This window comes from Trichoderma breve, chromosome 1 (genome assembly GCF_028502605.1).
Source record: "Trichoderma breve strain T069 chromosome 1, whole genome shotgun sequence".
In the NCBI taxonomy this organism is placed as follows: Eukaryota; Fungi; Ascomycota; class Sordariomycetes; order Hypocreales; family Hypocreaceae; genus Trichoderma; species Trichoderma breve.
The window spans coordinates 7,435,268-7,451,303 of NC_079232.1; the positions used below are offsets into that span (position 1 = coordinate 7,435,268).

The window sequence follows — 16,036 nt, forward strand, 5'->3', positions numbered from 1 at the left end:
ACCGCTTCACAAGATCTTGCAGCATATGATACGCTATACTGTAGTGAGTTTGGCAGAGTTTGGCGGACTTGGCTGATGGCTGATGGCTCGGATGGCTGCTGGTTTGGGTGAGGGGTTAGGTACATGGTAGTTTGCTGTAGCCGTGATACAATCCGAAGTACACGTTCTTATCTATAAACGAGCCAACCAGCGTCTCGCTTCAGGCTCCAAGCCTAGCAGATTCTGCAAGCTTAGTGAATTCTGCAACCTTTGGAAAAAAACGAAAAAAACGACGGGTTTGCAATTGTTCGCAAGCCTAGATGCTGAGGTTGCAGAGCACCACCAATTCCCGATAAGACGATAATTGAGACTATCATGCATTCCCGTATTTCTTTCAATGTAGCACAGCTAGGAGAAATAATGTAGTATCGATTGAACTTCATACTCTCTATAACAAACAGTTCTGGAAAAGAGTAGCTACATACCAGTGAACAAGAAAAATATCCATTCTACGCTTTCAAACATCCACAGAATAAAAGCATCCATCTAATTTTTCCCCTTCAAAAGTGTCGGCAGCGACAAAATTTCCCCAGCACCAACAGTGCTCTCCAAATATTCGCACACAAGCCTATTCAGTCCAGCCTCGCGTGCCTTCTCGAACCAAACCTTCGACTCCAGCTCATCAAACACGCCGCCCTCCGTCTTTTCCATGTACTTTGCAAAGTCCTGAAGGGGCACCTTTTCATCGCTGCAATGATGCTGATATGATACACGCTGTGCACTGCTTTTTCCATCTACGCTCACGGAAGCGACCGCTGCATCAGCAATGCTGTTTGCTACAGATTGCACGGAAACAAAGTCAAATGTGCCGCTGACAGCCTTAGGGAAGCGTGGCACTGCTTTGAGCAGCTTGGAGTAATTGTACAACGATGCTACAATGTCCATGTCTGGTGCATCAGCCCCAATAATGCTCGTTGGTCGATGGATCCAGCTGCGTACTCCGTGATTGTCTGCAAGTGATTCCAGGAGCGCCTCGCTCATCCATTTAGACGCTGCATATCCGTTTCTGCCATCTTTGGGAAGATTGTCTAGGCCCTGGATTGATGTTTCAGGTAGATGCTTGCCATCATAAAAACTTGCCACGGAAGCAGTAGAAACAAAGTGAAATGGAATTGATCTCGCAAGTGCCATCTCGGCCAGATATCGAGTAGATAGAACATTTGGTCGACGTAGAGAGCGGTATGTCTTCATGAACGATACATCTGCGCCGTTGTGGATAATAACGTCGGCTCGAGCAACGATATCTTTGAAGTCTGAAGATGACAAGCCGAGGTTGCGGTCTCCCAGGTCACCAGCATACTCGATGATTTTGGGACTGGATATATGGACATGTCTTAGTTCCCCATTGGCTGCTGATCGTATAGCAACACAATGTATTTCCCCGACTCTCTCATCATTGACAAGATGTTGGAGTATATGTCGTCCTAAAAAGCCAGTCGCTCCAGTCAAGATGACCGAAAGGCCTGACTTCGTTGCTGATGTTTTAGCTGAAGATAGGTATGATTGCGGCACTAAACCATCGCAAAGAGAGCGCAGTTCCTTGTTCCAATCAATACTTTGGCCTTGCAGTTCGTTCTCCGACCCATTTGCCTGAATTTTTAAAGCCATATCACGAACTGTGCTCACTTGGAACAACTCTGGCAATGTCAAGTCACAGCTGAAAGCCATTTTAAGCTCAGAGCGTAACTTTAGCAGAAGGAGAGAATTACCGCCCACGAAGAAAAAGTCTGAATCGGGCGACAATTGTATGGGCTCGATTGCTGCGGGAAGAACATCCTGCCAGACAGCAATCACCTGTGCTTCCAGGTCGGTGAGGCCCTCATTGTGTCCATCGCCACTCACCACAGATGGAAGTGGTAGACTGTTAATCTTGTACCGATCCTTTTTACCACTGGCATTCCTCGGAATCTGATCAATTGCAAGGATGTGTGTTGGACACATATACGCTGGTAGGGGTAGTTTGGCCCTAAGCTGGCTGAGGAACACGTTCTTGTCTTCAGTGAACTCATCCGAAAAGACAACAAAGGCTGCAATCATATCCGAATTGCGAAGAGACACGGCAGCATCCACGATAGCCGACCCAGCTGACTCGATGATGATGTTTCCAATTTCTTCTAGCTCAATGCGCATTCCACGAATCTTGACTTGTGAATCGCCCTCTAATCGACCCATAAAGTCCAAAAGTCCGCTTTCAAGCATGCGACCCTTATCTCCTGTACGATAGAGCCTGTCCCATCCTCGAGCAGCAACGTCTTGTCTTGATGAAATGGTGTTGGCGATAAATTTGGCTGCAGTCTCCTCAGGTCGGTTGACGTATCCAGAGGCAACTCCAGCGCCTCCAATGCAGATTTCTCCCGGGAAGCCGACTGGAAGCGGATTTCCGCGCTCATCGACTACTACCACGGTATAGTTCGGCTGTACAAAGCCTGCTGGACTAGCAGCCTCAGAGTCATCTGTAGCATACGGGACTGTATATCTTGTACATGAGAGACTTGCCTCGGCAGGACCATAGAGATTAATAAGCTGTAAGTCTGAGAGACCTAGCCTCTTGAAACTGTGGCGGAGCTGAGGAGTAATCTTTTCACCTCCAGAAAACGCAAACTTCCAAGATGCGCACTTCTTGAGTGCATCAGATCCATAATGAAGCAAGTATAGGTACTCTGAAGGGACAAAGACTGTATAAGTTACGCCCTCTGAGAATATCAGATTGGCAATCTCGATGGCGTCTCCCCGAGCTTCTTTTGAAGCCACAACAACAGTGCCGCCGTTTGCCAGAGCACTGAATATTTGCTCCAAGTGGAGGTCAAAGCCAGATGAGCTTTGTTGAAGAACAACCTCCTTGCCAAGGCGATAGACTTTTGAAATGGCCCAAATCTGGTTCAATAGAGCATGGTGAGTGAGCAAAACTCCTTTGGGTGTGCCAGTCGAGCCACTGGTATAGATGGCGAATCCAGGCGCATTAGGGTTGGCAACACATTGAATAGAAGATTGGACGTCCTGAGGTAGTTTTGAAGTGCACACCAGCTTGACTTTGCTCTTTTCAACGGTAGATGCGAGATTCTCCGCTGTGGTCTGAGTTTCTTCTTGGTAGATTATGGCACTCGGTTTGCAATCAGCCACAATGGCCGCAAGACGACCTTCTGGATTTCTCAGATCAAGTGGTACATATACCAAGCCTAAAATTAAGATGGCCATCAGAGCACAGATTGAGTCTGCAGCTGGATGCAAGAGGATTCCAACGTAAGACCCTGCAGGGAGATTGGAAAGCTCACTGGCAATCTGACCAACGCGCTGCATCATTTGAGCATAGGTAAGTTGCTGACCGTAACCATCCTTGACTGCAATAGATTCCGGATATTGTGATGCAATTTCTTGAACTTTGTGCGCAAGAGTGGGCGTCTTCCAGTCTATCTCGAGACTTTCACCACGACCAGGAGAGATGGCGTTCTCGATCTCAGAGGGAGTCGCAAGAAGACAGTCCAGTGCCTCCCTAGAAGTGTCATTGGCAAATCCTTCCACAGTATGAGTATACCATGACAAGAGTTTGTTAGTATCCTCAGCGCTATAGAGGTAGCGTTGGGTAGTAAACGAGATGATAGTTCCCTCTGCAATCTCTGAAATGTCGATGATGAGGTCGTAAGGGTTACGGGCATCTGTTGTGGATGTCCACTCAATTTCGCAGTTACCAAGCGGCATAGTTCTAGATCCTCCCAGTCGGTAATTTACAGCGATTTGGAAAAGAGGATTCTGGTCACCAGATCGCGGGACTTTAAGGACGTCTAGAATCGTGTCAAAATCGGCATTCGAGTTGGACAGGGCAGCCAAGGTGATGTCTCTAGTTCGCTTTGCTAACGTGCTAAAGCTTTCGTCGGCATCCGTCTTGAATCTTAGAGGTAGGATGTTGGTGAAGTAGCCGATGGTTGTCATGTCCTCTGCAGTCGCTCGGTTTGCGTCGAGAATTCCAATGGAGAAGTCATTCACACCAAGACACCTTGATACAAATGCAGCGATGGATGAGAGGTAGAAGTGGAAGGGTGTCACATGCATCTCTCCACTGGCTTGTTTGATCTGGCTAACCAGCGATCTGGAGAGCATCACATCAAGCGTTTCTGTATCATAAGACTTTAGCACCTGCCGACACTGCACTCGAGAGATGGGGAACAGAGGCAGAGGTTCAGGCAGAGTGCCGTAGACATCTTTCCAAAATTGCAGCTCTTTCTGAACCTTTTCAGGCGCCGCCTTTTGTTGCTGCTTATTGGCAAGGTCAATTGCTTGCTGAACGGGAGATGAAAAATCGCCGCCCGCGTATGCCTTGTTCAGCTCGCTGAGGAAAATGGCCCAACTGACACCATCGAGGGCAATATGGTGAAAGGTGAAAATAATGTGATGCTGAGTGCGGGATAAAGAAAGTACTTGGATCTTCATCCATACTCCACTCTCCAAGTTGAACTCTGTGGTCTTCATAGCATCAAGAGTAGCCTGGATTTCCCCATTGTCCTGGATGTTCTTGTGTTCTATGGCGATGCGCGCTTCTTTACCAACTCCTTGCATAGCCTTGCCAGTTGCATCGTTCAAAAAGAAGGAACTTCGAAGACCTTCGTGTTTTTTGACAATAGTGCTGAGCGCTTTCTTGAGTCTGCTCATCTCGAACGGGCCTTGTAATTTACCAGACATTGTGACGTTGTATGTTGCCTTATCCTCCAGATAGACGTTTAGGAAGTACAGGCGGCTCTGACCTGGAGTCATCTCGCTAACTCGTTCGTACACAGGCTCCTCTACTGATGTCACCTCCGAGACTGAAGATGATCCCGTGGAAGCTCTGGACATTAGCGCACTAGCATTGTCTTCCATCTTCAAGGTGGACACTTCGGTGGGCGCTGAAGACGGGACCTTGAGCTTCTGCATATTCGCTGAACTCAACAAGTCATTATTAACTGCTGGAGCTGCATCAGTTGTCGGTGCACTCGTTTCAGCCGAGGAAATCAGTGTCGGTGGAAGCAGCACCAGAGCATCTTGGCAAATCTCTGCGAGAGAAGCACCGCTCAAGATCTTTAGAACCGGCATGTCGACATTCACCTCTTTCAAAAACCAGGATCTAATCTCGACAGATACCAGTGAATCAATTCCAAGTACTAACAGTGGAGTAGAATGATCAATGACATCAGCGTGGACTTGGAGAATCATGGCAAGCTTCTCTGCACAGGCACCCTGCAATATGGCCAAGGCATCTTCGCTATTCTTAGCTGCGGCCAATCTGCCCTTGACACTCTGTGATGATTGCGCCTGTTGATTATCCGAGTCTTCTTCATTGCTCTCGTGACGCACGTAAGTTGCAAACCGAGGATTGCTATACCACGGCGCATTGGGCTCCTCTCCGATGCCGATGATGATCTCTGGATCCTCCTTGGAAGTCGGCTGTCCTGCAGCAATGGCCTCAGCAAAGACACCGTGGAACTCTGGTTCAGATATTCTCATGTATCCAAATTTCTTTAAGTGGTCCTCGTACTGCTCTAGATTGCGGTCGACAAAGCCCACACCGAGGAGGAAAGCAATATCAATGATTGACGCTGCAACGCCCCTCTGCTTTCGCTGGCGCACAAGAGAGTGCATGTACATGTTTGCCGCAGCATAGTTAGATTGTCCAGGATTGCCCATGACGCAAGTCAGAGATGAGAAGCAAATAAAGAAGTCCAAAGGAGTGGAGTGGAACAGCTCATCCAGGTTTTGTGTTCCCTTGACTTTGGGCCTTAATGCCACTTCAAAGTCTTCCAAAGACATGTTGGTGAAGAGCTTATCGTTCAACACCATTGCAGCGTTTGCCACGCCGGCAATTGGTGGCATTGTCTCGGAGACTTCTTTGTGTAGTCTCAACAAGCCTTCTTTGTCGGTAATGTCAAGGGGAAGAACCTTGACGTTGGCACCTCGGCGTCTCAGATCTTCCAACACCGCTGTGTCAACTCTACCTGGGCTTCGGCTGGTGACCACCAAATTTCGCGCTCCATGCTTGACCATCCAATCACAGACAGACATACCCAGCTGAGAAGCTAAGCCAACGAGAAGATATGTCTTGTTTGCCACAAAAAGGTCAGACGGTCTAAGAGGACTGATCTTGGACTCCACCGACTCGGCATCATTCCAGTTCAGTATGGTTGTCAATGAAGCTTGGCCGGCCAGCTTCTTGACCTCAGCTACAGAGATAGAGGCATTATCTATGTGGAGTTTTGGCGCTCGAGTCGAAGCATGGTGTCTCGTAATCTTGAGCAAGTCACCCCGGCCGTAATTGAACAATATGGCATCATCTTCACGCACACTTCTCATTGCGTTAGGGCTCTCAAAACCCTCAACTATGTGCGTTAGGACGCTGTTTTCTTGCCCTAGGTTCACAAAAGCTTCAATATTCTCAGGAAGAAGAGAGAGAATATCTCTTTCGTTGGCATATGAGTGAATGAAGACTTGAGCGGGGTCAAAATTGCAGTCTTCTTCCGAAGATGTGCTAAAGAATACGTCAATTCCTTGAGCGGCGGCCACGTTTGCAATAAGCTTAGCTAGCAAAACATCGGCATCATGGACCCAAATGCGCCATCTGATGCCAGAAATAATGCTCTCGGCAATAAGAGTTCCAAGGAGCACTTGTGATTCAGTTGCAAGATCAAAGTCTTGAGGGAGAGGCAATAAATCCGCTACCGGCGCATTCAGAGTTGACAGAACCGAAGGAGAGAATATTGCGACTTTGCGACCTGATCCGACAACTGTTCCTAGACAAAGATAAAGAGCTTTGCTATTTCTAGCCCTGAGAGGTAGCAGAGAGGAAGCGTGAACCTTTATTTGTGCAAGCTCAGATGAGATAACAGCATTTATTGAGCTTTGCACTCTTTGGAATGAATAGGACCCTTCTGCGGCAACAAACTCGACGCGGTTCTCAGCCAGAGATAACGGACTCGTAATATCTCTCCGAACGGAATTGAGTCTGTCATTCATTTCGTTGCTGGCAACAATTCTGGGGATATAGAGACCGCTCTTCTCCACGGCAAGTTCCCATTCGTCAGCCCACAGTACATCCTCAAAATCCCCGGAGTTGACGCAAATTGTACGAAGCAGAGTCTCAGTAAACAATCGAGGTTCTGGGGTTATCGTGTCCACATCCAAGAATTGAAGTCTCAAGTTGGGCAGCTCGTGCATGGCAGCTCTGCCAAGGCCAACAACCATGTTGCTCAGCGGATTCTCAGCGCGACATCCTTTCGTGGCCCAGAGAACAAATTTGGAGTCTTTAAATACTGACTGAACTCCACTAAATCTCTCCGGCGTGATGTCTTGGAACGTTGGAACATCTAGCTCAGAGAGAACCAACACAGTAGCTCCATCTGGGACTTCTTTAACATCTTCAAGTCTGTTGATGAGGGTCACGTTGGAAGCGATGGGCTGGAGGAGGTCTCTTGCTGTCTGTACAATCTTCTCAACTTCGGGTGATTGTCCACCTATGATGATCAAATCATCGACCTGAGGTATCGCGCTCGTCCAAGCAGTGGGATCACGCAAAACGTTGATGCGCTCGTCAACTGCCTGGCTGACAATAAGTGACGCAAGGTATCTTTTGGGATCGTGATAATCTCTATACGCCGCGTCCACTCCAGAGAACCCAGTGGCTAGTAGATCTTTGTTCCACCGTTCTTCAGAAGTCGTAGGACAATAGACACGCCCATCATCACGCCCAAGCCACCATCCAGGTAGATGAGAAGAGATGAACTGCGGTAGCACGGCGTCATTGGTAACTTCATTGAGAATCAGGTAACCGCCTGCCTTCAATAGAGTCCGGCAATTGGCCAATGTCTTTTTTAGGGACTTGGTAGCGTGCAGAGCGTTTGAAGACATGATGACATCAAAGGAATGTTCTTCAAAGCCCTGTCCCAGGGGATCACGCTCAATATCCAGCACAGCCCATTCCATCATGGATGAGTACTCTCGGAATCGCTCCTGCGCAGCTTCGAAAAAACCAGCTGAGATATCTGTATAGGTATACGAATGGCAACGGCCCACAAGTTCCTTCAGCATATGGACACTAGCACCACCAGTACCGGCACCAATCTCCAGAACTTTCAGGCGTGGGTAACGGTGAGCCAGTTGGCTGGTTACAGTGACAAGATGACTGTAAGTTTGTCGGAATGGGACTGCTTCAGCGTAAAGCCTCGTGAGCATATCGTCTTGCATCATGACCTGCAAGGCTGGTAGCTCGCCTCGAAGAATGGAAGGCTGGACTTCTCCGAGCGCCGATATCATCTGCAATTCCACCATTCCTGGATATTTCGCCCTCCAAGCTGCTGCATCTTCCGCCGTATCAGTAACCCATTCCTTTTTGATACGCGGGTGTTGTCCAGCTTCAATCTTGGGAAGAAGATAATTCACAATCCAGTCAAATTGGATCTGGAAGTGCTCATCCATCTTGGGGATATCCTCTGGCTTGATCGCATCGCGGAGTCGCCTGTGGTAAAAGTAGGCAAGACGCTCACAAGTATCGCCATACTCGACCTCTTCTTCAGTCAGGTACTCAATCTTCTCAGGATCAATGCCACTGGCAATGTCTCTCTTCCAGACAGTCTTTGCAAAAAGCTTACGATCGTTCTGTGGAGTAGCCTTGGTGAAAGACGAGCAGGTCAGAGCGTGCAGCTGGATCTGTGGGTGTCCTATGGCAGTCGAAGTAATATCAACGTCGCCCTGGATTTTCTTTGAGTTTGCATCTCTGAGGTAGCAGTCAGCTAGCAGCTCGGAAAATGCATCTGCGAATGCAGAGGCTTCCAAGGCAGCAGGATTGATGCGAACACGGCGCACGTTAGTTGGAAGATATGGGGTCCAAAGCTGGCCATCTCCAGGGAATGCCAAGGCAGTGAAAATTCCATGAAAGGCAGCATCAAGAGTCGCAGGATGTAGACGGAGCCTATCATTATCAAGACGCTTAAGTGTTACCGTCGACACGTTCAATCGTCTTTCGACAGCCTCAATTGTAAAGTCTCCCGTGTAGCGAAGGCCGACTTGCTCCATGTACTTGTAAAGACGATCTACGCCAACAGGTTTCATTGGTAGCTTCGGTGCAATTCTGGGCGGCAAAGCATCCACAGCAGGCTTTCCAAGACGGACGATTGCACGTCCAGTGAAATTTGTACTCTCAGAGTGCTCAGTGACTTCTCCATCCACTTTGCAGCTGTAGCACGAATATTCAGCTGTGATGTTATCTGAGGATCGATCTATGACTCGGATAGTAAAAGTCACTTCTGTGCCAGCTGCATCATCCTCCAGAGTAATAGCGCGGTGAATGACTAGATCCTCAAGTTCGATAAGTCGCACCTCTTCGTGTTCAGCTGCAAGACGTATGGATGCTTCATATGCCATGGACACGTATCCAGCAGCTGGGAAGAGGACTTGGTTCTGGAAGATGTGTCCTCGCAGCCATTCCATCTCTTGAATTCTCATCACATTGCGCCAAGTGACCTCGCGATTGTTTCCATGAGACGTAGGGTAACCGAGTAGTTCGTGAATCGGGTTTTTGCGGGACCGATAGATTCGCGACTTTCGGGATTCTTTCCACAGCTTACTGGCATGATCCCAAGGATAGGGTGGGAGGCCTTTAAGAGTCATGGCCCGACCAACATCATCCCCAAGGCATGCCTTTCTAAATCCGGCAAAATCCACGACGGGAGAAGGAGATTGGAACTTGGACCAGATAAAACCAAGAGCGTCTGAAAAGGCCTCCATGTCATCCTGCCCTCGGCTTAGGACACCAGAATATGGTATATCCAAACCAGTGAGATTCTTCAAACTCTCCGATGCAGGTGCCTTGAGGGCAAAATGCGGCCCTACTTCCAATGCAATATCGTGACAGTGCTCTTCAGTAACAGCTCTGTCAATAGCTTGCGAAAATAGCACTGGTTTGACCATGTTATCTACCCAGTAGATATCCTTGAAAGCATCCGTATCGTCAATCGAGCGGCCGTTTGAACCGTAAACACTAGAGTACCACTTGCATTTCAGCTTATCAGTCTTAATCCTGATATTTAGCCTTTTCAGGGATTCAAGATATGGCCCTGCGCAAGGCTGCATATGATGCGAATGGTAGGCTTTGTCAACCTTGAGAAGTCTTGCAAATGATTGCTGGCCATCAAGTAGCTCCTTGGCTTCATCCACGGCATCTGCATCACCAGAAAGAGTGACGCTGGATCGAGAATTGCTGGCTGCTACATGAATTCTGCCTGCAAGTTTATCTTGTGAGCAGAATGCACGCGCTTGCTCCAGTCCCATGCCAATCGCCATCATCTTGCCTTTCTGACCGTTTGGTCCACCAGCCAAGTGAGCGTGAACACCACGGTAGTACGCGATCCGGATCGCATCGGCAGCCTCGATATAACCAGCAGCATAAGCCGCGCCAATCTCTCCAGATGAGTGGCCGACAACAGCGCTGAACGTGATGCCGGAAGCATAGAGAAGATCGACAAGTGCAACTTGCAAGGCTGTGCATAAAGGCTGTGAGATGGCTGCCTCGTGTATTCTGGACTTTTCGGGTGATGCCATTAGCTCGGACACAAGCGACCAGGATGGCGCATCGGGCAAATTCTTCAGGGAGTTTTCAAGCCGGTCAATCGTGTGTTTAAAGGTGGCTGATTTCTCATAAAGACGGCGGCCCATAGAAGGCCATTGAGCACCCTGGCCTGTAAAGACGCCCAATATCCGCGCTGGGAGATCCTCCGTAACATGAATTCCTTTCGTAGCGATTGAGTTTGACTTTGATTCCACATCGTCTAATTTCTCGATGAGTCCTTCGGCGGTAGATGAAGAGACATACATCTTGTATGGGAATTGTGTGCGACGACACTGCATCGTCCAGGCTAGGTTGGAGAGATTTGCTATTTTGCCAGCCTTCAAAGCTTCCGAAATATGGCGAGCCCTGGCCAACAAAGCCTTCTCTGTGTTGGCGGACAGAGTGAGCGGGCCGCAAGGAACTTGAAGAGCATCCTCCTGATGAATGTCCTCAGGAGCCCAGCTCTCAAGGATGACGTGCGCATTGGTTCCTCCAAATCCAAAGCTGTTGACACTTGCGCGCCTTGGAGTACCAGGAGGCAGTGTAGGCCATGCTCTGGCTTTCGTCGGTACGTGGAGGTTAGTGTAGAAGGGCGAGATTTTGGGGTTGAGTTTGTTAAAGTGCATGTTGGGAGGGATTATTCCGTTCTGGATAGCCAGAGAGGCTTTCAATAATCCAGCTAAACCTGCAGTTCCTTCCAAATGGCCGATTACCGTCTTTATTGATCCAACATAAAGAGGCTCATCCGCTTCAAGACTTGTCGAGCGATCTTCGTCTTCGTCGTTCTCTGGGAAGAATGCGTCTCTAACCGCCCTAGCTTCGATTGCTGCAAATCATGTTAATTGCTATGGTTGTAAATACTCGGTGATAAAAATTACTTACGATCTCCTGCGTTAGTTCCTGTGCCGTGAGCCTCAAAATACTGACAACGGTCCTCCTTTTTCCGCCAATCTAAGCCGGCCCTGGCATATGTAGACCGAATCAAGGCTGTCTGTGATGTAGAGCTAGGCATGGTGATACCAGATGTGCGACCATCCTGGTTAACGCCCGTTTCTCGGATTATGCACTCGATATGATCACCATCTGCAATTGCTTGGCTCAGAGTCTTGAGAAGCACTGACGCAAAGCCTTCACCTCGCGCATAGCCATCAGCTCCAGCGTCCCACATGCGTGATCTGCCTGTCGGAGATAACATGTGAAGCTGTGAAATTAGCCGTGTTAGCATCCAAACATTACTTTGATCGTCTCGATCAACGTACCTTGGATTCGAGGATATATGGATCAGGGCCGAGAATCAAATTCACACCGGCTGCCACCGCCAGTGACGATTCTCCGCTCCTGAGTGTTTGCACGGCATGATGCAATGCTACCAAACTTGACGAACATGCCGTGTCTATCGTGGATGATGGCCCTTTCCAGTCGAAAAAGTATGAGACTCGATTGGACAAAATGGCTCTAGAGATACCGGTCGCTGCATACTGTGGTGCACTGTCTACGTCTCGCAGTAATAAATCGGAGTAGTCCTGAGTCATCTGTCCCACGAAAATGGCAGTCTGAGATCCCTTCATCTCTTGGATCGAGTATCCTGCCGCTTCCATGCACTCAAAAACAATCTCCAGTAGCATGCGCTGCTGGGGATCCATAGACTCTGCTTCTTTTGGGTGGATATTGAAGAAGTTGTGGTCGAATTCGCGGAAATCTTCGTCGAGGAGATACGAATGCCTCACATTCGTGCTCTAAATGTTCAAAAACAATTGTCAGCCTTTCTCTCAATTTTCCAGAACAATACAATTGCTATTTCTTACGCCGTGGTATTCTCCATTGTCGTTGTAAAATCCTTCTGGATTGAAACGACTTTCTGGTATCTCCTTGAGAATATCCTTGGGGTTCTTTAGCAGCTCCCATAGCTTTGATGGGGAGCTTGAGCTGCCGGGGAAGCGGCAGCTGCTTCCCACAATGGCAATGGGTTCAGTGGTGAACTCGGACTTTGCCATTTTAGATGTCTTGCGGAACGTATTGTTGGTATTCCCAGTGAACGATGGCAAATTATTTCATAAGACTGGTTAAGGAACACCAACTATGTCTACTAAACTGTCACGAGGAGCGGGTGAGGCTACAGTCTTGAGTATTCATCACTAGCTACTCGACGAATGCAAATTATTTTTGGAATAGTCTACTACGGATGTTAGGAAGATCTGACATACCGTCGGGCATTTTCATCCGGCTACCAATTTATTGATATGCCGGCTCTCGCGACGGGACTTGTGTACCTCTCCGGCCATCGCTGCCATGTCAGGCAAGTCTTCGTTTCGTGTTCAGATACTGACGGTCGGTGCAATTCGCTTACTGTGGAGTTGTGAATGGCCCCGCCGACCGGCCGGCCGATTATTGCGGGCTTGGGTGTCGGGAGGTTGCTGACTGTATCCCGTAATACTCATGAGAGCTGCCTTTCCTATCAAGGCACGGAGTATCCACTGAATATCCAAGTGTTCCAGAACCAGGTCTAAGATCTGATATAGACAATATGGATAAGACTCTGGTGATGATCAACAGAAACGCTTGCATACGGGAAACTGTGCAAAGCTGTAACTTACGCGCTATTTAGAATCATGACCGTCCGAAGCACCTTGGTGGGCAAAGACGTTGGCCAATATGAACTTGTTCACGGAGTTCCAGTTCCACAGGCAGGACCCGATCAGGTCGTCTGCAAGGTTGGAGCTATTGCCCTGAACCCGACAGACTGGAAGATGGTGGATTTTTCTGTGGTGCCAGGCGCAGTTGGTGGGCACGATTTTGCTGGAGAAGTGATTGAGGTTGGGGAAGGTGTGACGCGATTAAAGAAGGGCGATAGAGTGCTTGGGCTTGCCATTGGCTTCAATGCAGATGACATGAGGATGGGCGCCTTCACAGACTACGCCGTCACATACGCCCATGGCGCTTGGAAGATACCAGACTGGATGTCATATGATGAAGCGGCTACATATGGTGTCGGGATTGGAACAGCAACATTAGCTCTTTACCAAACACTTGCTTTGCCGCCTCCCGTAGTGGACGACGATGGCAAGGTTACAGCCAAGAAGCAAAAGAAGCCAATATATGTGTTGATAGCAGGAGGAGCGACTGCAACTGGCACCATTGCCATTCAATTGGCCAAGGCGTAAGTGAAATTCCCAAATACGCCAGAATTTATGTCAAGTTCAAGGGCATTGACCAAATGTTTCAGTTCTGGCCTCACTGTGGTAACCACCTGCTCTCCTCAACACAAGGATCTCCTGTTGTCTCTAGGTGCCACCGCCATCTTCGATTACAACTCCCCAAACTGTGCCATAGAAATCCGCAACTACACTGACGATAGCCTCCAATACGCCTTGGATTGTGTTACTGAAGCAGGGACCATGAAAATGTGTTATGACGCCATTGGTTCTGCGGGCGGTCGCTACGTTGGTCTTGAGCCGCTGGCCACACATATACAATACACCCGTCGAACAGTTCGTGCAGATTGGGTTATTGGCCGCACACTCTCAGGGCTGCCCGTACGCTTAGATGGAGCCTACGGACGACCAGCCAGGCCTCAGGATCGTGAGTTTGCGGAGGTATTCTTTGCTCTATCGGAGCAGCTTATTGCACAGGGCATGCTCAAGCCGCATCCAAGAGAGCTACGGACAGGCGGCTTGGAAGCATTGGTTGAAGGAATTGATGACCTCCGAAAGGGCAAAGTGCGGGGAAAGAAATTAGTTTATCCTCTTGCATAAGATCTGCAATTGTATTTAATCGATCAAGACAAGCATATTAGATGTTTACATGGCCTTAGTTCATACTGTTAATTAGCATGTTATTTTGCCTACCCTACGACAATTTAAAAGCGTAAGATACGGGCGCTGCCTTGCACCAACCAGACATCATGTATATCCAATCTGAATTTTTTTTCCCTTGTCGATAGATTATCCAACTATTCCGAACGAGTGTTACTAATAGTATGTATTATTTGATGCTCACTGAAATTCGTTGCTCACCTATGTTCATTTGCATGTAGTCGACTAATACTAGTAACAAGTGTATCTATTGGGCGCCGTGTATCTATGTGACCAATGCCAGATTTCATCTATTATTCTTTATAAAGCATGATACCCAGTAATTGGGTCTTCATCAATCTAGATCATCTCTATGATAAAATACGCTGATTGTGATATTTTGAGGTACCCTCGTCTGACAGCATTTATTGAACTTTGTGCATTTCCATAGCATCTAATAATCAGCTTCACCCACCCACTGAGACACCTTCAGTGGCCACCGAGCTAGTTCTCATTCCTCAGCCGGAAAGATTCCAAAATAACAGACCTCGCAGACTCATGTGTAAGAGGAATGTCCCGATCACCGATTTTCTGCGCCTTGACTTCATCTTCCGTAGCCCAAACAAAATCCTGGTGCTCATTCGCATCCAACGTAACTTGACTGGCACTTTCAACCTCCACTTCGAATGAAAACCTGCAGAGCCATAGTGTTTTCGTGCTATTTGGGAACACTCGCAGATCCCCTCCCTCCGGTCCCTCTGTAACGGGCCGGACAAAACGTTTTGCGACAAGCCTCGTTTCCTCCCACAGTTCTCGTGCAGCGCCGTGCAAGATGGTGGGATCGCTGTCATCAGCAGCGCCGCCAGGTATCTCCCATCTGTTTGGCATGGAATCGTGGCTGGCGCGCTGGATGAGGAGGACCTTTCCTTCGGGATTAACCACGACACAGCCTGTCGCCAACCTGTCTAGCTTGATCTGGCGCTCCTCAAGCTTCACTTTGTGTGCATCGAGCCATTGTTGAACAGGTACGTTCCATTCGCCAAGAGAGTCGTCGACATCGAAAAGGAATTTGGGCGGCGATGCGGGGGATTCTTGTGGGGAGCTGATTTGAGACATGATTCGTTTGGAATTTTGACTGAAGATGCAAACATGCAAAGATGTTGTGAAATAGGCCTATTAAACTCAGAAATCTTGCACTTGGCGATTGGTAAAGCTCGGGCTGTGACTCATCGTCTTTGATGCAGTTCTGCCTGATTCTATCGCTATAAGGTCGGCTAAATTGTTCTTTTCTTGCTACAGCTGCTGACCCTCTTGCTTTGCAATTTGTTTACAAAATTCTCTATACTGCCTGCATATGCAAGCTGCATTTGAGAGGGAAGGGTCGCTTATTGAGGTCCTTGGTGGTTGTACGCATTAATGAGCTGAAGGGCTCCCCTGTGGCTGAAAGCTGAGGCAATAATGTGCCACCTGACGATGGTAAGCTGTACTGTAGCCTAGAATTGCTGTCTTATCAGGGGTCGCACTGCATCCAGCTGAAAGCTGCTTCTGTAAGGATTGGTGCTGTATGAGTTATTTTGTCAAGGGTCCAACCATCCCTGTTGCTAAACCACCAATAAAAGAAAAAAGTTTCCCGCTCGCCTCA

The 16,036-nt window shown here is 48.4% G+C and overlaps 3 protein-coding genes across 3 annotated transcripts; 1 reads left to right on the forward strand and 2 right to left on the reverse strand.

The window, feature by feature from the left end:
- Positions 1-525: 525 nt before the first annotated feature.
- Positions 526-12,597, reverse strand: T069G_02200 (AMP-binding enzyme domain-containing protein; the record flags this gene model as incomplete). Its single annotated transcript, XM_056169410.1, has 7 exons — positions 526-738; positions 784-6,248; positions 6,309-11,429; positions 11,486-11,804; positions 11,863-11,996; positions 12,069-12,339; positions 12,409-12,597. The coding sequence occupies 7 exons, from the start codon at positions 12,595-12,597 to the stop codon at positions 526-528; spliced, it is 11,712 nt and encodes a 3,903-aa protein (XP_056034726.1).
- A 615-nt stretch (positions 12,598-13,212) lies between these two features.
- T069G_02201 (zinc-binding dehydrogenase domain-containing protein) lies at positions 13,213-14,355 on the forward strand (the record flags this gene model as incomplete). Its single annotated transcript, XM_056169411.1, has 2 exons — positions 13,213-13,760; positions 13,827-14,355. The coding sequence occupies 2 exons, from the start codon at positions 13,213-13,215 to the stop codon at positions 14,353-14,355; spliced, it is 1,077 nt and encodes a 358-aa protein (XP_056034727.1).
- Positions 14,356-14,898: 543 nt separating this feature from the next.
- T069G_02202 (NUDIX domain-containing protein) lies at positions 14,899-15,510 on the reverse strand (the record flags this gene model as incomplete). Its single annotated transcript, XM_056169412.1, has 1 exon — positions 14,899-15,510. One exon carries the CDS (start codon positions 15,508-15,510, stop codon positions 14,899-14,901), a length of 612 nt encoding a protein of 203 aa, XP_056034728.1.
- Positions 15,511-16,036: the final 526 nt, after the last annotated feature.